Genomic DNA, 21,684 nt, shown 5'->3' with positions numbered 1-21,684 from the left:
TTTTAGGATAAATGGCATTAAACAGAACTATCTCAAACAATTTAGAAAGGTTAGACAATATGGATATAGGCCTATAGTTACTTATGACGGAGGAGTTGTCCCTCTTTAGCACAGGAATAATTTTTGCCACCTTCCATCTTGTCGGAAACGTATGAGTCCTTAAAATTAAATTGAAAATATGCTTGAGTGGTAGCGATAGCACACCGATGCAGTCCTTTACTACGAAACTTGGAACCAAGTCCGGACCAGCCGTCAATTTGTTACTGAGTTTACGGGACGCCGATCTAACCTCACTTTCAGATACACTGTCTACTGAAATTAAATCTCCAATTCCTTCACAAATCACTTGGACATCAGCTTCATACACGGACCCGAAATAACTAGCAAATGCATCAACAATTTCAACAGGGCTGCTATAACTGTGGTCTCCATCCCTCATCACACCAGGAATTCTTTTCTGCCCCTTTCTGCCCTTCATAAAAGCCCAAAATTGGGTCGGATCACTATTTATTGAGCGCTCCGCAGAAGCGTTATAATCTCGGTAGAGTTCTTTGGTTTTCGTTTCGACATTAGCTCTAGCAATTCGTAGTTGATTGAAATCACAGGCGTCACTGGTACGTTTGTACTTACGACGACGGCATTCTTTTATGCGTATTAACTTAATAAGTTCCGATGTATACCAATGCGGATATCTTCGTGTCCTGAATTTCTTATACGGAACAGTGGCTGTGAAAATGCTATTCAAAACCGAGTAAAGAATGTCGCAAGCCTCATCTGGGTGAGTAGCATTTATAACCTCAGACCAGTCATGGGTACCTATCATTTCGTACATCAGCCGAAAGTCCGCCTTCTTGAAATTGAATTCTTTGATGTTATCAAGAACTCCAAAATTATCGGAATAAGGAGATTGTTCACCGAAATATAAACAGAAAGGAGGATGATGTGAATCAATGTCAACCAGACCCGATGCCCTGTCTAGTGAAGACAGATGTAAATTTGTCAGTATGAGATCCAACATTCTACCGTTGCAATTAACAATATTATTAAATTGCCTGAGATCTAATATTTCTGAGAACATTGATATTGCGACTGACCTGTCATCCGTACTATGGCCGCTATTGAACAAAGGTGCATTGAAGTCGACAACAAATAATACATTTTTATCCTGCATAAAATCCATAGAGCAAAGAGCATCAAAAAAAAGTTCATATGTACCATTGCTTGTGTTAGGAGGGATATATATCACAAAGACAAACACATACATCGATCCAGTATACAATTTACATCCCACCACATCTATAGAAGGAGTCAAACTGCGCAACATTGTGATATCTAAGGTTTCAGAGCGATACTTCCTATCAATGGCATGCAGTACCTATACCCCCTCCAGTCGAGGATTGAGTTGAACTTAAATTTCTGTCGCAGCGATGTACACAATAATTATCGGTGAAAAGTTCCGATGTGTAAACACTCTCCTGTAACCATGTTTCACTAAGGCAAATGATATCATAATCAGAGGCGGCTATTGAACAGTAAAAATCGTGAGTTTTAGTGTTTAACCCCCGTACATTTTGATAAAAACACGAGAGTTCATTATGTATGTAATTGGGCAACATTAGTTTGAAGTTTTGATTGTGGGCACACCCCGAAGGAACCTCATCTGGACACTCTCACCGTCATTTCTTCTTCGCCTTCACTCTCTTGAAATGATTGTTTTGTCTTGGAGTACAATCTGATGAAAGGAATAAGTTTGGATGTTTTCTGTATATTTTGAGATTTTTGGACCTAACTAGGAACTGACGCACCGCTGCACTTGAATCCAAAGTTATCCTCACGGAACGCGGCTTTTCATTTGGTCTATGAGACTTTCCAACTCTGAAAACCTGCTCGATGTCTAGGCGAGCATCACGATCCACGAATTTCAAGGCCACTATATTGTTCTTGCGCCTCACACGATCCTCTAGCTCCTGTACGATTTCATCAAAAGATTCATCCTGTATCTTTATTGCCTCTGATGGAGAGTTGGCAATGGATGATCGAAGATCACTTATCTCCTTTTTTAAAGAGACAATTATACTCTTGAGTGACATAATATCACTTCCAATATTCTCACATTTACGGCAATTCCACGATATTGACTTCTTCGAATTTACAATTCGCACCTCTGAACTACTCATTCCTACACAAGAATTCCCATATAGATGTTGACAGAGAGATCATGTCAACGAAAGATGATCTTCGTACACTTTTTTGCAGCAAAAACACGGCTTTCCCATTTTGAGACAATCACTTGTTAGCCTAGACGGAAAAATAACTACTTGTCCAACAAATTTAGGCAAACGAAAATAAAGAAATCAAGTCCGCCAATAAACAGAGAAGCACGCACTGTGTATGGTTACCTTTAGATAACACGGAATTATGAGACGCAAGATGCAACAATCGTCCGCAATATGTGAGTCCGATTGCGATAAAAAGATCAACAACAATTACAACTGCGAATAGCCGGCAGAACGTAATTTCTTCCGTGAAAGAAATAGAGCGGGAAACTTACAATGTTCACTTCGTATATAAACTAAGAGCTCACTAAAATATTATTTCCTGTCGAATTCTGCATTTAAATTGAATCCTGAACATCACACTTTTGAAACTAACGAGGAGCGAAACTACAAGCGTTGTTATAATAGTCCAAGAGCCAGAGCCAAAAAAAGTCTCTGAATTTCTTAAGCCTGATTTTTTCTCAGGTGATTACAAACATAATATACAATAAAATACCGCAGTCAGTCAAGTGGATGTTAGAACATGTGCCTCTGGTGCGCGGTCAAACATGTCGTGATTACCGACATAATAAAATCAATTTCTTAAGGCTGAAACTTTATAAACTTTTGTATTTTGGTATTTAAATCAAAATTATGGTAGTCAGTCAACGTCCAATTGGGACACAGCTGGTCAGTCAGCATTAACCCATAATAACCTAGTGTTACACATATGTAACGCAAATTTCACTGGCAAATCTATTTTATTTCTCAGCAACTGTAGCCATTAGCGTTACATATATGTAACACCATTTTTCTCAAACAAAAACCATACAATTTTCAAACAGAAATTGAGTTGTTTTTGTCTTGTACACTCTATAAAGAATTTTTATTCAATTAGAATAGTGATCATAACTCAGGTTATTAAGGGTTAATGCGCGTAGATAGGAGTTGGGACTAGGAATCATCAAAGGATGATTAATGTCCGTAGAATGCATCAAAAATTGTGAAATTCTGTTTCCAATGTTCTGCCTGGACTGCATGCTCTAATTGAAAGTTATTTTAATCCAGCTTTTTATGAGAAAGGTAAAAAAACCTCTGCAGATAATGAAGCAGAGCGAAGATTTTCAAAAAACATTCGCTGACCTTGGACTTGCAGATGAAAGCAACCAGAATAATATGTTAAATAGGGTTCAAGGATTCGTTTCCCATTTGTATGTCTTGAAAAAAATTGAATCAATTGACGAAGCAAGATTCGTTTTATTTTCGAAGACGTATAAATGTCTTAGTACCACAAACGATCGTTTTAAAATTAAAATAATCAATGTAGATGGGTCAAGTATGCTACCATGCCAATCAGAATTGATGCAGCAGTTCTCAAGAGCGAGATTCATTACAAATATTTGGCGTAATGCTCACCGTCAAATTCCAACGGAGCTATCTCCTACTGACTACGGCTGGAAATTGGTGGATGAGAAATATGAGTGTCATTGGTTCAGAGGCGATCAATTACCAGAACTTGTACAGGATGATATTATTCAACCTTTACAAGAAAATGCAGGTATAGAAATATCTTTATCTGAATTAAACAATCACAAATTTATTTATTTTTTAAATTCTGCAACACCTGAGCTTGACGTGTCAGATCACGATAGTGAGAATAATGATATGAAAGATAGATTCAGATGATGAATTATGTGATGATTATTCATAGCTTGTTATCCCTAATGAATTAAATGAATATTAGTTAAAAATGTTTGAAAATCAAGGAGTTCTTACCTGTGCATATACCTGCGTTAGTTGAGTACACTGTTGATTTCGAACGAATTTTATTTCTGAGATTTTAAGGCACAATTGCGACATATAAGTGCCTTATTAAAATAAATGTGTTACTTTGAATGATTATGATATAATATCTATAGAGAGCGAAAAAAAATTTTCATCCACTGACTGACGGGCGTTGTTCTACGGAATGGCTGACTGATCATTTTATTCATTAATAATATAGTCAGTAGTAGTTACAAAAAATTTTCACGCTTAATAAACGAATTGCACCCTTATAAACGACGCTACGCCTCGCGCTACGCACATTAAAGCTGACTGACCAGCTGTGTCCCGATTGGACGTTGACTGACTATCATAATTTTGATTTAGATACCAAAATACAAAAGTTTATAAAGTTTCAGCCTTAAGAAATTGATTTTATTATGTCTGTGATCACGACATGTTTGATCGAGCACCAGAGGCACATGTTCTAACATTCACTTGACTGACCGCAGCATTCTATTGTATACTATGATTGTAATCACCTGAGAAAAAACCAGGCTTAAGAAATTCAGAGACTTTTTTTGGCTCTGGCTCTCCGTCTATAACTAAAGCATTACTATAGCATAATGATAGCATGCACAGATAATAAATGAGATACACCCGACCTCTCTGTCTCTATTTCACCCCACTGTAACCGTTAAAAATAATATTCATCACCGAAAATAGGTTAATGATGAAGTGTTACCACCGTTTACACCGAATATGTGCCCAGGTAAACGAAATAGAGCATTATACTTGTATCTCCTTATTAACTGACAAAATGCACATACCTATATTTCCGCGATTCCACCATAACCGATGGATCTGACCTGGCTTGCCAGTGTTAGATGATTTGAGTGGCTATAATTTTGCATGTTCCGTGTGGTTCTTATTGCCATCTACCAGGACCGTCCGACATCAAGCAAGCAAGTGGTATCCCAGAACACCTACAACAGAAAATTCCCTTAATTCACTGGAAAAACAGTTACCGTTAATTCAATTTTCTGTACTTATTGTGGGACCGATAATAATAAGTGAGATACACCCGTCCTGTCTGTCTCTATTTCTCCCCAGTGTTACCTTTAAATACAATAACCGAATAGAAAATAACCATAGCAGGCTAACATCGCTTACACCGATATTACAAGCTGGCCTGAACGGTAAGTGAAATAGAACATTATATTTGTTCTCCTTATTAAAATTACCGACCGTACTTACCGCTTCTTCCGAGATTCCACCGTACACCCTGTTATCCCTCTGCTCCAGGGTATCAGTTGTAATGAATCCCAGTCTTCTGAGGAAAAGTGGAATTCATTTTAGTGCATTCCTTTCGTTTTACATTTCCGTCTTTGAAAATATTTTAATTCTCGAATATTCCGTACGTTCATTCCGATAGGCAGAGTAGATGTAAAAAACCGTTTATCTGTGTTTAACGTCGTTTTTCTTGCATGGCGTTGAAGATTTCGACGTTTTTCTGATGTTGATATGCGATAAACCGGAGCTGACGACGTTTTTCATTCTTGTCGCATTCTGGAATTTTCAGAATTCTACCGTGAGGGGGGTTTGCCTATAAAAGCAAATTTTCCTCCGCGACGGTCACTTTTTAACATTTGCTCGTTTACTTCAGTACTTCGACTTTTGACTTTTCGCTCTGTAGATTCAGTCTTTAACGTGGTGACTTCTGATCCAGATCCAGCTCTTTTTTTTACTTCAGTTAGTTTTCCGTTTTTCGCCGTTGAAGAATAATTATTTTGTGTTGCATCAGTGCGTTTAAGAATTAATTTTTAGTTTTTCTTTTCTTCCCTTTGATTTTCCTCGAGTGCCTGAAACGAAGGAGGTAGGTCCCCGTCTGTACCGTTCAGTTTCTTTGTTAGACCTACACCAGTTGCTTCTTTTGACACTGCTGTACTGTATCGTTATCTGTTGTATTTTATCGTTCTTTACCCTGTTTCGCGAGTCTGACTTTTCCCTTCGCTATCAGTCATGGTGCGCAAGCTCTTGGGGTACTGAAGGGAAGGTCCCGTCAACCCCCCTGTCCGCGTTCCGCGTCATAAGTGTTGAATCCGAAATCTCTTCTTTTCTATCAGTCATGGTGCGTTATAGCCCTTGGGGTAGAGAATAAGAGATACCGCCCGTCGTCAGTGAAATCCCGTGGTTGCGCTAACAATAGATCTTTTCTTCGCTATCAGTCATGGTGCGTTATAGCCCTTGGGGTAGCGAATAAAAGTCTCGAATAGATCCGCCCTGGTTGTGTTTCATTTCTGGAGAAATACAATTACATCCCGATACCGTATAGCAAGTCCTTAGTATTCATTCCGTCAGTTCTGGTTGGCGCATTTTTATTGAACCTATGATTTTTCACTACACCCGGTATAATCTTTAAAAGTGCTCGTGACCGGATAGAATTTTCCGAATGTATGTTCGCTTATAGATTCGCTCATAGTTCATACCTACACATAATCTCCCTTGTTACTTGTTCTTTATATTCCACCTAAATTGGAAATTGAATTGTATGAGTTGTTTTTTGAAACTTTGTCATCCCTTGACTTCATGTTGAATAGTCAACTTATTATATTAGGCGACTTTAATGCCACAAAATATGTTGAGAATTCGCTAACTGATCATCGAACTGTAATTATCGATATATCTAAACAAACACTGAACCTGCATCAGTTCAATAATATTGTTAACACTAATGGTAAATTGTTGGATCTCGTACTTTCTAATATTGAGTGCTCAATATCTGCCCCTGACTTCCCGCTCGCCTCGGTGGATTTCCATCACCCACCAATTGAAATTTTGTTTAGTTTCAGGCAGCCTAGAAGAGTTCGCAATCTTGGAATCGATAAGAATGCGATGTTTTCATCTTATAATTTTCGTAAAGCCAATTTCATTGATATGTATGATCACTTTCTCAAGGCTGACTGGTCAAGGGTTCTGAGTAGTTGTGAATCTGACATAGCATGCACTGAATTTTATGACGTTCTCAATAATATTTTCGAACAAACTGTTCCAGTCAAGGTGAGGAGGAAACAACGTTTTCCTTCATGGTACTCCTCTGAGATAGTTGCGTTGATCAAATTAAAGCTAAGAGCTTTAAAAAATTACAGAAAGTTCAAAAATAATATCAATCTTCTCAAATATAGATCACTTCGAAAGCTGCTCAAATCTAAAATAAGTATTGCACATTGAAAGTTTGTTAGTTCTTCTGAGGATAAAATACGTACTGATCCAGCGTCTTTTTGGTCATTTATGCGTGAGAATAAGGGTTTTTCTCGTATACCTGGTGTAATGAAAAATGGTGATGAAACTTTTAAAACTCCAGCTGAAGTTGTTGATGCATTTGCTGCTCACTTTTCTGGTGTGTATGAGGGACCCGCCGATACCTTGTTTATGGAACATGTTATTGATAGTACTTTCGTTGAACTAGGAAATATTACGGAGGATGATGTCATTAAGGCGTCAAAAAGTCTGTCGAACAAGTGTACGGCTGGACCTGATGGAGTTCCTAGTTTTTTAGTCAAGGACTGCATTGGTGCGTTTGCTGCACCTCTAGCGCATATTTTTAATTTGTCTGCTATTAAGGGAAATTATCCTTCTATCTGGAAACTATCAAAAATTATACCTATTTTCAAAAAAGGTGAGAAATCGAATATAAAAAATTACCGACCCATTGCTATTTTGTCGAACTTTTCCAAATTATTTGAAATTATTTTGTATAATTCAATTTTTCCATCAGTTAGGCACCGTATCAAACCTAGTCAACATGGTTTCATGCCAAAAAGATCCACCTGTACTAATCTTGCCTGTTTTTTTGAATTGGTGCTTGATTCATTGGATAAATCTGAATAAGTGGACGTAATCTACACGGATTTTCAGAAAGCATTCGATAAAGTCGATCACAGAATTTTGTTGAGTAAATTGAGGTTTATATTTGGATTTGGAGATAGGTTGGCCTCTCTGATGGAATCTTATTTGTGCGAAAGAGTATGTTTTGTAGAGATCGAGCAATCTCGCTCATTTGAGTTCTGTGCAACATCTGGTGTTCCTCAGGGCTCTAACTTGGGACCTTTGCTGTTTCTTCTCTTTATTAATGATATTCTAAATGACACTGACATTTTGATTTTGATGTTCGCTGATGATTTAAAGCTATTCACCAGAATATTCTCTATTACTGATTGTGTTCGATTGCAGAGGGCGCTCGATACTCTCTTGAGATGGTGTGAAAGGAATAGGCTGTCGTTGAATGTTTCCAAGTGCCGTGTAATGTCTTACACTAAAAAAAGTAATAAAATTCTTTATAATTATCGAGTCGATAATCATGAATTATCTCGTTTAAAAGAGTATAGAGATTTGGGGGTGCTGTGTGACAGTCAGTGCTCTTTTGTACCACACTTGAACCAACTTATTTCTTCTGTCAGTAAAACATATGGATACATTATTCGTAATGGTAGGCGCTTCAACAACTCGAACTCGTTGATAATTTTATTTAATAGTTTTATTCGTAGCAAATTAGAATATTGTAGCATCATTTGGAGACCCATATATAGTTGTTATAAAAAACGAATTGAATCAGTACAAAGAAAGTTAAGTCGGTATATTATTGGAATAATACTAATTTTTTATAGCGGAGAATAGTGGTTTTCAGCCTCGGTAGGTATTCACGAAATTCATTTTATTATGTTTTTTTAAGGTGAATCGGCCCGAAATCTTGGATCCCCCGACCTGCTAGTTTCGTATACTTCTATGACAATAGCATAATAACTCAAATTTCAACATTTTCACAGAAATTTTTGAATTTAAGGGAGAGACACATTGAAAAAATCGATAGCAATTTACCGCCTAAACTACGAGCTTGCCGAAGTTGAAACTGGTAACAATCTACTCAGTGCTTCATAATATGTATAGTTTTATGACTCAGTGTTTTTTAGAACCTGTAAAAAAAATTAAAAACTGTAAACTCGTCATCGCCTTCCAAAGGCTGTATCTTGGAAGGTCTGTCGATTTGGAAAATTTACAGGAAATACCCCCGCTTATTTTCATTAAGGAATCATCTCCCTTATTCCTTCGCATTTGTTTACAGATATCCTGTATATAGCTATATTTTATCTATGTACCTTTTTATTTTAGATAGTAGAAGTTAATCAATCATCTGTATCTCAATCATATGTATCCGAGTATGTATCTATATTATTACCTTCATTTTGAAGATTCATTATATCTTGACAAAAATATGGTTGCAATTTCAAAATATGTTGACTCGAGGCCTTCCAAAGACTCCAATATTGTTTATTTTTTCCCTTACACCCTGTATGATCTATCGAAAAATGCAAATCTGTTTTGGCGAATTCTTCATAAAATCTTACTTGTTTCGATATAATTGGTAATTTTCTTTATGATACATCACTGAAATATTTAAACCAGAGAGATGCTACAAGCTCTTCAAAGTTTTGGGAAAATCCAATATTTAAACATAATCGATAATAAAAGAGATGTTTCTGAGCAAACGATTCCTCAAAATCTTTGAGAAATCTGATTCAAGAAAAAAATAAAGAGCGTTCCATTTGAAATAACACAATGTCAAACATTCGGTTTAGCCGACGTTGTTCATTTCTGTGATATTGTGAAATTTGTAGCATTTTTTTCTCCTGATTCTGAAATGAAAATTTTCGGATTGGCTCATTGTCCTTGAATATTCATCACCATTAACATCTGAATTTTCTTATCCAAAAAATGTTTTTCTCTGAACAGGTTATTTTATTATATGCAATGATACAATACTGATTATTCGTTATACTAATAGGTAGTATTATCTATATGGATCATTTCCATAGAGAGAAGAAATATCATTATGGACAAGACTCAAATCGATTCGTTTTCAGATAGGTAATGAAATAGTTCGCCAAATTCAGAATTATAGTGTAAGCTTGAGATGAAAGAAGTTCAACGGATGCATAGATATACGCACGATGAAATATAAACAGTCATAATCCCATTCGAGAGAGCCAAGATTGGTTCTCTTTCACGTGATTCTTTCCCCTACAAAGGAATGCGATAAAAAATCGTTGAGATATGCCGCCTGGCTTGCAATAATGGAGGAGAAAACGCGCTGCGCCTCTCATTACTTAATTCCTCCGTATACTGATATTCTGCCTGTCTACATCTGCTTGCACAGTACAACGTTGCCATTTTCGGAGGTGCAAACGAGCAAAGAGTCTTTCAGAGTAATTCTCCGATATACAGCTCAGCACACTAGCGCCAGTGATATACACTCGAACTAAAAGATTGTTCAGTACATAAAGGGGGTGCGTTGTGACCTCAAAACGATTTTTTGATATGTTGGTCCCTGAAGCCTCCTGAATCTAACAAGCTAAAAAACAAGGCAAAACGTTGTCACCTCCGATTTTGGAGGTGACATCGATATATATGAGGTGAGAGCGTTAAACGAGTTACTATTTTGGAGGTGGTATTAACACTTTATAACTATATATATATATATATATATATATATATATATATATATATATATATATATATATATATATATATATATATATATATTTACGTTTTACAGCGCCCTCGACAGTAGTTGAAAAGCTTATGGTGTCATGCACTTTTCATGATCTCAAAATGATGGAAAATAAAGAACAATGTTACAATGTTACGTAGATATCATGGAGCGTTATCATGGAGAAATTATAGAGAATAATATTTTGATTACTTGACAGAAGGTCCCACATAATGAAAAGGATCCACACAAGTTTTCAAAAAAACACCAAAGAGAATTAGGATTTTTATTAGTGAAAAAACACTAATGATTTTGTGCTAAGAACTTACGAAACCCATGAATATTAAATTACAATTCATGCTAGACAAAAAAAACATTCTCTAAATTATATATTGAAGGAATAAAAACGTGACCTTAGTGTACCTATGCACATTATCGATAATGATATTCACCATTTTTTTAAGGAATTTAAGTGAAACACAAATCTTTGTTTGCCAACCAGGCGCCATATTGACAGTTGAAAGTGATAAGGGCTTGGATTCCCTAATTCACCATTTCACTGTAAAATCACTATGACACACAAATAACTAATCAAACGTTCAATATCTGGACTTCACTTTCAGTAATCCACTATTCAACTGACCAAATATCTAAATGATAATAAATACATATCAAAACGACAGTATCAATAGCATTTCTCACAATCCTCCATATTTGTTCACGTTTTACAGCGCCCTCGACGGTAGTTAAAACTCTTTATGGTGTCAAGCTCTGTTCAAGATCTCAAAATGATACATGGCATATAAAGAACAATGTTACAAATATGTTACGTAAATATCATGGAGCGGGAACATGAAATTCACAAAATGTGGATATAATTTGGGTACAGCACAGGTACATCCCAAATATTCTATACGGCATGAGTTGGTTACAGAAAAACAACACATAACAAAGCTCCCCATTCGTTTATCCAGAAGATGTCCAATAAGGGACGTAACTGATGTTTGTCCAACATCCCATATTTAAAGTACAATGGACACCCATAAAACGTCCATTTATGAACGTCCAGTAAATATCCAGAAATGAACATCCATTGCACTTCCATATAAGGTCCGTGGACTTTCGTACTTCATTTGTTTATAAACTGGACGTCCATCGGACGTCATGTGCTGTATGGCACTAATGCTGCATTGAGAAATGCAGAATTATCAATACAGAAGTAGTACAGGGTATCCCAACTTGCTTGATTTTGGCTGTTTCTGGTACTTCTAGACTGGATAGGCAAAAACGTTGAGAGGAGTCCTGGGCTCGATTTTTGAGAAAAGTTCATTAGTGAAAACCGTTTTACGATATCTTCATTTGTTCTGAAGATATAACCAAATTTTATATTTCATCGATTTCGAAAATGTGCCATAACTTTTTCATTTCCGAAAATATATATATATGTCGATATATTACTCACATCTTCTAGGAAAAATCAGCATAAAAGTGAAATAATCCCTAACTGTTGAGTATCTCATACATTTTTCTATGAACAGACTCCGAATACTTAAATACATTAGTCGATAGAATTCTATGAAATCATAAACCACAAAATAGACATGTTACAGTCAATTCGAATAAAAATCGAGCAAAATTTTTATAATTTATTTTAATAATATAACTCATAAAAAGTTCTCGAATTGAGCACCATTTTTCTCTAAACAAATTCGACATCTTTTTCTAATAGAATTCACCGTATTGAACAGAACAACGCGGGATATGTCCTCAATGGAGTTCCTGACTCTCTGCTCTATATCAGTCCAAATGATTAAGATCTGGTGATCTTGCCGGCCAGGCAATGGGACCATGCGTTCCCATCCACTGATTCCCGAATGAAGTATTCAATTTTATTTCACTTCGTTGTGAATTATGGGCAGGTGCCCATCCTGCTGATAAAAAAGCAACCTCGATTCACTTAGAGGAATATTATCAATATACTCCTCAACAAAATTCTCTATGATATTCAAATAAGCCTGCGTATCCAAATTTTCTTCATATATTTTTGGTCTCAGAAATCTTCCGATCACAATTACAAGCCAAACATTGAACCCACATCGTCCTTGCCTGTTTATTTGTCTAGAAATATTTTGATTTTGGTCTGACCAATAGTGTTCATTATATCTATGGAATATACCATCACTATTAATCCTCACTTCGTCTGTCCAAATAACTTTTCGAGGAAACGCATTATCCTGATCACATTTTTCAGAAAACCATTAGCAAAACTGCATCCTCCGCTGTGAATCACTAGGATATAAGCGAGGTACCATCCGTATTTTGTAGGCACTGAATTTATAGTTTTTTAAAATTCTTTGAATTCTACTTCGGGATATGTTAGTGTTTTCTGAAATTTGGTTTATGGATGCGGAAGAATGTTGCACAACCTCCCATAACACGTTCACCTCGAATTCTTCTCGATTCTCTTTGAAATATTTTTTAGGTCGAGGTTTTTCAAAGGATCCATAGTTTTTCAAGTTTTCTATGATTCTTCGGAAAATCTGCGGATTCGGTTGTCTTCTTTCAGGTTAACGATTGAAATACAGTTCGAATGCAGAATCTGCATTTTGACCACACTCAATGAAGCAAACTAACATATCATATTTTCCGAAATGTTTATACATTCTTGAAAATCAATTTAATTATTTCCACGTAGTCAGCAAACATCAAAATATTGATAAATGATTTATTTTGTGACTTTATATCTTCTTGCCGGATTTACCGGATGAATGCATATTTTTTTTTAGTTTAACCTTGTCAATGGTCTGCTGTATCACTACCTACATGCATTCATCCGGTAAATCAAAATTGACTATATCGAAAGCTATTTTTAAGATGATAACTAGAGAGGCCAACCAATAATTGCCCTGAGGAAGGTACGTCAGCTTTTTATTGACTGAGTTTCTCGCAAAAACAGACCTGTGATCCTCTTAACCACTTAAATACTATATCAAATAATGCATTTTCAATGCAGAAGTATCAATACAGAGAATGTGCAGTCACTGTATATCAACAACTTTTTAAAATGCAGTATTATTAATACAGAAACTGTACAGTAACTGTATATCAAATACTGCATTTTTTAGTGCAGAATTATCGATACAGAAACTATGCAGTCACTGTATATCAAAAACTGCATTTTCAAAATGAAGTATTATCAGTACAGAAACTGTGCACTAAGTGTATATCAAATCATGCATATATCAAATAATTTTAAAACGCAGAATGATCAATACAGGAAGTATGCAGTTGCCGTATATTTTTTATGTTGGGTAACTACCCCTCAGAAGCTTTTGTAGCTTGTACGAGTTCCCCTTTGATTCCTAAACCTCATATTTCTTTCTTGCAGCTTCAATGTACGATCGGTCATGGCACCAGTGAGCCAACTTCTGGTCTATTATGTAACACCACAAGGAGAACCTGTCAGCGACGTCATCAGTTTTGACGTTAAACTGCTCCATAAGCAGGTAATGAAAATTTTTCTGAATATTAAATCCATATCTTATATCTTCCTTCTACATGAAAAATTGTTTAGTGTGAATGAATAGAAGTATGCATACTGTTGCGATAACTCTCAAGTTGAGAGAAAAGTGGACTGTATAGTGAAAACAAGTGATAATAAATGGAAAATGCACTACTTAACTCACTGGCGGTCTTCTACCAAGAACCTGAGAGCTCTTGTGTAGGTGGAAATTCTTCAGCTGATGAATTCTTCTTATTTCTTGGTTGGGTGCGAATAAAGCCTCTCCTTTCGCATTTCAACACATATTTAAAATTTCAAGAAGAGCGAAATCACAATTGATTCCGATCTACCACATTCTGCGTACGAGGTGTTTCTGATATCCCTTGTGACATTCTGGTTCCTTGAAATACCAAATATTTAAAACTTGATTGCTGCCTGTTACGACAACATTTCCTGCCCCTCCCCCAAAATTCCATAGCACCTTAAACTAATTTCATAACTACAAAAACAAAAAATTCAAGATTGAACTTGTGCAAACTATTGTGCCGAAGAAAACCAGGAATACAAATAAAGTAATATACAATGAAAAAAAAATACATAACTCAATCAACTATTGTTGTTCATCGCTGACAGGCAACGGACAGAGTTTGACCGTGTGAGAACTCGGGCACTTATTCTAACTTGGTTCTTAGTTACCTTTCACACCACCCACAAATTTACAAAGATAATACCACGAAGAACCTCTTGTTTAAATGTGACAATGTGACAGTCTCAATAGTGAAGAATTTTGACCAGCTAATGAAATTAAAATAAAAAAGTATTGTAAGAATATATATACTGCATTCACATTTATTTTAGCAGTCGGTTGGCCATGAAATAATTTTCTCAAGTTTTTGTAACTAGAACGGAGTGAGGTTGGCACTCATGAAATGTCGCTAATGTCATAACGCCGTTGCCACACCTTATATCAATTCAATTCAATTCAATTCAATTCAATTCAATTCAATTCAATTCAATTCAATTTATTCATCAAAAGGTATACAACCAAAATAAATATTGAACAATCTTGCAGGAATATGCAGCCTAAGCAAGCTTGTATGCTGTCATAACCTGCAACCACAAGTGATGAACCTTCTCCCTATAACCATATAATGCTTGTAAAATTTCTCAAAGATCCCTAAAACTAAGAAAAAGCAACACAAAGATAAATGACTAATTGAACGACATGTATATCCAAAACAAAATTACTCCAATAGGGTAGCTTCGAATCTATCAGAATTCAGAATCACACAATTTCGGAGCTGGTATTTAAAAACTCTGCTTTTTACATTTAGCGATGATGCCCTAAGTTCTTGGGGAAGGAGGTAATACAATTTGGGGCCATAATATGCCAGACTCCCCTGTAAGTGTTTTTTATGGAACCGAGGAACAACTAGATCCTTACGCAGAATCTGTCTGGTTTGAAACTCGTGGTGAACAAATTGTTTTTTCTTTTTGCTCTGATATAACAATACTTCATAGATGTATAGCTGTTTCAAGCTCAATTGTCCAGATTCTATATAAAGTCTCATAGTTCCAAACCTTCTACCAAATTAATATTACGAAAATGCCGAAAGTGATTGAAAAAAGAGACAGGGTTTCAGGAAGTGCTATTTAGAATTCATGTCCGCTCATTCAAATAGTTACACCCTGATATTCTAAAATCCACAATACGTCAGACGGTAGCGAACATATTCAATGTGAGAGAATTTATATAATGTTTCATCTGAATCTAAACGACTTATATTTCAGCTGAATATTTCCAAAATCAGAAAGATTGTGAATGAAGAGGATGACGAAGAATTTCCTTCTATTGGAAAACCCAAAAAAGTGGTGGCATTTGAGAATTTTATGTTTGAGTGAGTTAATGCGAAAAGTTTACTACAGGATTTTCGATGAATGTCATCGTAGAATAAGTTCCCGAAAATTTATTTTTCTATTTTTCATTTGACTTGTCCTATACATTGTGAATGTCTTAAGGTACCAATAAATACCTAATTATTATTATTATATCAATGCATTAAGATGAACAGCCATAAATACGCGCCAGTTTTCCTGCTAATTGTTCATACAAATGTGAAATTTTTGTTCAAAGGTGAAGTTCATCTTGATTGAAACTTCCTTCAATTCTTTTTACTTATGTTGATGCAAGATGATTTTTGTTTAAGAATTTAATATTCTTGTAATTAGCAGTTGATTCCTTCGGGAGATACCCATTTCCAACCACTGCATCATATGCATTTCATCTTCGGATTAATATTTTTGAATCTACAACTGATGTAACGTATTCAAACTTCAGCCAAAGAAAATAACGAACATTAATTCTCTTCATTGTAATATTATACTGATCTCTTGTATTTTCAATGCAAATAACTGGATTTGGTATGCCTTCAATCAGTTTGTATAAACTTCAATTATGTTCGTCACATATTTTCCGAAGAGATTCGACATTGTGATAAAATACGTAATAACAGAAACTTTTACGTAGAACGGGCAACATAGCGTTGATTTAAAACCCAAAAATGTTTTGGCAAGCTTTATAACCCCACATTTTCGTACTATACAGAATGAAATGTGTGAAATTTCCATGGCCAACCGACTGCTAAAATAATAGTGAATGGAGTATATATATATATATACATATATATATATATATATATATATATATATATATATATATATATATATATATATATATATATATATATATATATATATATATATATATATATATATATATATATATATATATATATATATATATATATATATATATATATATACCTATCCAAGGCTAGCACCCTTGGTAGGGAATTGTATCAGCTCCTGTAACGAGAAGTAGAACGCAGGGCGGTGAGGAGTCTCAGGCCGGCTCCTTTCGGAACCGTCCAGATGTTCGGCCTGTTGGAGGTACGTGTGGAGCAAGCGGCGCACCCCTCCGAGATGGCACCGCAAGGCCAAATCCTGCATCTCCACATGGAGAAAGCCCCGATAGTTTGGGTGGGCAAACGGTCCACCCCGCTACGGCGAGGCCACAGCGGGATAGGCGAACGCGCTGGTCAAAGGAAGAGAATTGCATGGTTATGCGTGCTCATTTTATTGCATTGGACCTTGTTGAGACCCGTAACACCACTTACAGGAACCTATTATTGGAGATATGGAACGAAATCTGCCCATACCGCCCGGCATATGCTCAACTGCTCTCCAATAGGGTTCGATGGATACTTGAAAACCAAAAACTATCCCGAGCTGAGCTGGAGTGCATTAAGACAGCCTGCTATCCGACCATTACGACTCGAGAGGTCACAGGCCCGCCGGAGGAGTCTAGAAGGAAGTCATCCATCGGCATTAGAAGGAGCGGTCTTTTCCTAAAGACGCCGGAGGAAGACACACTGCAAAGATCCTTCACTGGTAACCTGATGAGGTTTTCGGGAGTGGCTGCGGAGAGAAGACCAAGGATTCCGCGACTGAGGTTCTCTAGGGCGACTCGCGATATGGTGATGAAGGTGAACTCAATCCTACCGGAGCACCTAGCGAACGTTGAGACGCTTGAGGAGCTGGTGGACATAGTCTACGCGGGCGCCGTAACGGTCTCTGAAGCACTTGGGCAACGGACTGACCACCAGCAAAATACTCCAAGATCACCCACAGTACCTCCTTGGAAGCTGCGCCTGGAGCAAAAGATCACAGCTATTAGAAAGAAGATTGGTGTAGTGCATACTTACCTCCATTCTGCAACTCCAAATGTTAAGGTTATCAAAGCCGTTAAGAAGATAGCCTCGGAATCCCGTATTAAATGCAAGGACCCGCACTTCAAAGAAAGGATAACAGTCGTTTCCGATCACCTGAAACAAAAAATCAAGGCATTAGGGAACCGCATTAGACGATATAATGAGAGGACTAAACGCTACAAGAACAACAACCTATTTTATAAGGACCAGAAACAGTTTTTTCGTACTCTGGAAGCAGGAGATAAAGGGGAAATTGGTCATCTAGAACCCGATAAAGCGCACAGTTTCTGGACTGAGGTGTGGTCTAGGGAAAGCACCCATGATGACAACGCGTATTGGATAGAGGAAGCACAGCAGGAAATACCCATACAACCTATGGACGAAATAAACCTGCGGCAGTCGGATATACCTGAAATACTCAGGGGCTCCAACAACTGGGCATCCCCGGGGCCTGACAAACTCCACAACTATTGGTGGAAGTATTTCAACAACGTGCACGAAAAACTAGCACTGCTCCTACAAAATGCCATTAACAACCCTACCCTATTACCAGGCTTTCTCACGCAGGGGGTCACTTACCTGATCCCAAAAGATGGCGATAAAAAAGATCCCAAGAACTATCGCCCAATAACTTGTCTTTCATCGGTTTATAAGATCCTTACTGGAGTGCTCACGAAATATATCAGTAGACACATCAGAGAGCACAACTTAATGACCGAAGAACAAGGTGGCTGCCGAGAGAAGACAAAGGGGTGTAAAGAGCTTTTAGTCATAGATCATATTGTCACCAAACAAGCGCGAAAAAAGCTCAGAAATATTTCCGTTGCCTGGGTGGACTACAAAAAGGCTTTTGACTCTGTCCCGCACACGTGGCTGTTGAAAGTTCTGGAGATGCATGGGATAGCCGGAAAGGTGATCGAATTGCTGGGGCACCTGATGAAGAACTGGAGGACCTCCCTTTTCGTGCGATCGGGAGATGTACTGGTGGAGACAGAACAAATAAAGATAAACAGGGGTATATTTCAGGGAGACACATTGAGCCCCATTTGGTTCTGTTTAGCTCTCAATCCTCTCAGCATAATCCTCAACAACACCAACTATGGATATGTCATAAATAAGAACAGGCAAGTCACCATCTCTCACCGCCTATATATGGACGACTTGAAACTCTATGGAGCGAACTCCGAACAACTGAGAAGAATGTTAGAGATAGTTTCAGCTTTCAGCGAGTCAGTTGGGATGGAGATGGGGGTTGAAAAATGTGCCGTGCTCGACGTCCGGAGGGGAAAAATCGAGGATACTACGGAGGGAGTATCCTTGATGAATAACATCACAATACCCGCACTGGATAAAGAAGTCCCATACAAATACCTTGGGATCAAGCAGGCATTGGAAATAAAAACTCCAGAGATGAAAGAGTCTTTTAAGGAGAAGCTTCTGGCAAGGATTGTTCTGCTACTTAGAGCCAAGCTGAATTCCAAGGCTCTGTTCATGGCCATCAATATATGGGCGATCCCAATCATGGCTTACTCATTCGGCGTACTCAATTGGTCGACGACCGAGGTCCGCGCACTAGACAGGGATGTAAGATCAATCCTGACTAAATATGGAGTGCACCATCCCCACTCCTCCACTATCAGGCTTTACCTCCCACGACATCAAGGGGGAAGAGGGTTGTTAAGCTTAGAGGCAGTCCATGGGAAAAATATCAGTGACCTCAGGCAGCACTTCCTGAAAAGAAACTCACCAATGTTTAGGGCGATCCGAGAAGCGGACCAGAGATTGTCTCCACTGAAGCTCTCCGACTCAGAATATCAGGTCCCTCAACCCTCTGCGGAAGATCTTATCGCGGAGTGGAGCGCCAAGGCTTTGCACGGCCGATATCCATCTCACCTGAAAAGCAGAGAAGTAGAAAAGGTAGAATCTCTTACTTACCTTCGTGCAGGCTACCTTTTCCCGGAAACGGAAGGAAGACTCTTGGCGATACAGGACCAGGTGGTGCCCACAAGGACGTATATGAAGCATATTGCCAAGCAGGAGGTCCCATCTGATCGATGTAGGAAGTGCGCCGAGGCTGCGGAATCCATACAGCACATCACCTCCTCGTGCCCGATACTTGCCCCCGTGGAATATCTTGGCAGGCATGATGCGATGGGACGCATTTACCATCAGCAGATCGCTTTAAAACTTGGGTTGCTCAAGGATGAGGTAGAGCAACATTTATACATGCCGAAAACCATTTTGGAAAATCAGTGCCATAAAATTTATTGGGACGCAACTCTCGTGACGGACAGAGGGGCGGCACACAATAGGCCAGACATTGCCATCTTTGATTGGGAACGGAAAACTTGCTTGCTGCTGGACTTCACTGTCCCAGCAGATGACAACCTGGCAAGGGCGTACACGGAAAAAATAACGAAGTACGCCGATCTGGCTTTCCAACTACGTGAGATGTATAAGCTGAAATCAGTAAATGTGCTCCCGATGATAATCTCAGTTAACGGCCTGGTGGAGAAACATCTACCCGAAAACACCAAAAGGCTCTGTCTGGACCGGAATGTGATATCCAGCTCACAAAAGCAAATAATACTGAGCACGACAAGAATAGTAAGGAAATTTCTCCAAGGTCCGTAGCGGCTATACACATCTTGGCAAAGCGCCCGAAGTGTAGAGCATTTCACCCGTAAAATGAACGGTGGTTGAAAAAAAAAAAAAAAAAAAAAAAAAAAAAATATATATATAAACAAAGATATCTTACAACAAAATATTCTTCAAGATCCAAAAAGTCAACTTAAATAAGATGAGATGTTTATCTAATGAAAGTAGAAACAAGGCGAAGATACAAGATAGGTGGATGATGAACTTGTCAAACAGGGAACTTCCTGAAAATGTAAAAAATCTTCTATCACTAGGCACAAAGTTCTCATTACCGATGACAAAAAATGATGTAAAAATAGATGAATTAATAGCAGACGTGGAAAATATTCTACTGACAGTACCAGAAAGAAGAAAAGATACACAGAGAGCAAGAGTAACCAATGTGATTACAAATTTCATTCATAAGAACATTGATGTAAACTCTCCCATGACTAGATGGTATCAGGAGACGAAGGTATTTTTGAAGAATAATGAAGACCTTATAGTGCTCAATAGTGACAAAGGAGCAGTGACAGTAATTATGGACAAAGCAGAATACGAAGACAAAATACAAACACTCTTAAACTCAGATGATTTCAAACTATTGCCAAGGGACCCAACACAAACTATACAAACTCAGTGTAACAAGTTCATAACTAGGCTCGTGGAGAAAAATTATATTACAGAGCAGCAGGCGAAATCAATGAAAACTTACAATTCGGTGGCTCCACGAATTTATGGAAATCCCAAAGTGCACAAGCCAGGTAATCCAATAAGACCTATAATTTCGAGTATTAATAGTCCAATGACATCTCTTTCACGGTTTATGGCATCTATTTTAAAGGCAGCCTACAATACAGATAATGATTTTTACATAAAAGATAGTTTCCAGTTTTCAGATCAGATTAATAATTACATATTACCGGATAATTACAAAATAGTGTCTTTTGATGTGGTTAATCTGTTTGGATCTTTAGAAAAAAATTTGATTGTTGGTGTTCTGAAGAATAAATGGGATGATATAAAGCAGCACACATCGATGGATGAAGATACTTTCTTTGAGATAATGTCCTTTCTCCTGGACAAAAACTATTGTACGTTCAGAGGGAAATTCTATTCTCAGATAGTCGGTTGTGCGATGGGATCGGAACTAAGTCCTATAATAGCACAATATGTGATGGACGATTTAGTGATTCAATCGTTATTGAA

The 21,684-nt window shown here is 37.5% G+C and overlaps 1 protein-coding gene across 2 annotated transcripts in view; it reads left to right on the top strand.

Annotated features, from left to right (window-relative positions):
• The window catches only part of LOC123318930 (C3 and PZP-like alpha-2-macroglobulin domain-containing protein 8), a 1,198,665-nt gene that overhangs the window by 595,330 nt on the left and 581,651 nt on the right, over positions 1–21,684 (top strand). For both annotated transcript variants that reach the window (XM_044905716.1, XM_044905717.1), the window contains one exon: positions 13,955–14,072. In XM_044905716.1, coding sequence (XP_044761651.1) covers positions 13,955–14,072 — 118 coding nt within the window. The remainder of the gene's footprint in view (positions 1–13,954; positions 14,073–21,684) is intronic.

Source organism: Coccinella septempunctata, chromosome 8 (genome assembly GCF_907165205.1).
Source record: "Coccinella septempunctata chromosome 8, icCocSept1.1, whole genome shotgun sequence".
NCBI classification, from domain to species: Eukaryota; Metazoa; Arthropoda; class Insecta; order Coleoptera; family Coccinellidae; genus Coccinella; species Coccinella septempunctata.
Note: the sequence above shows the minus strand (reverse complement) of the source record. Positions and strands in the feature narration are given on the sequence as shown.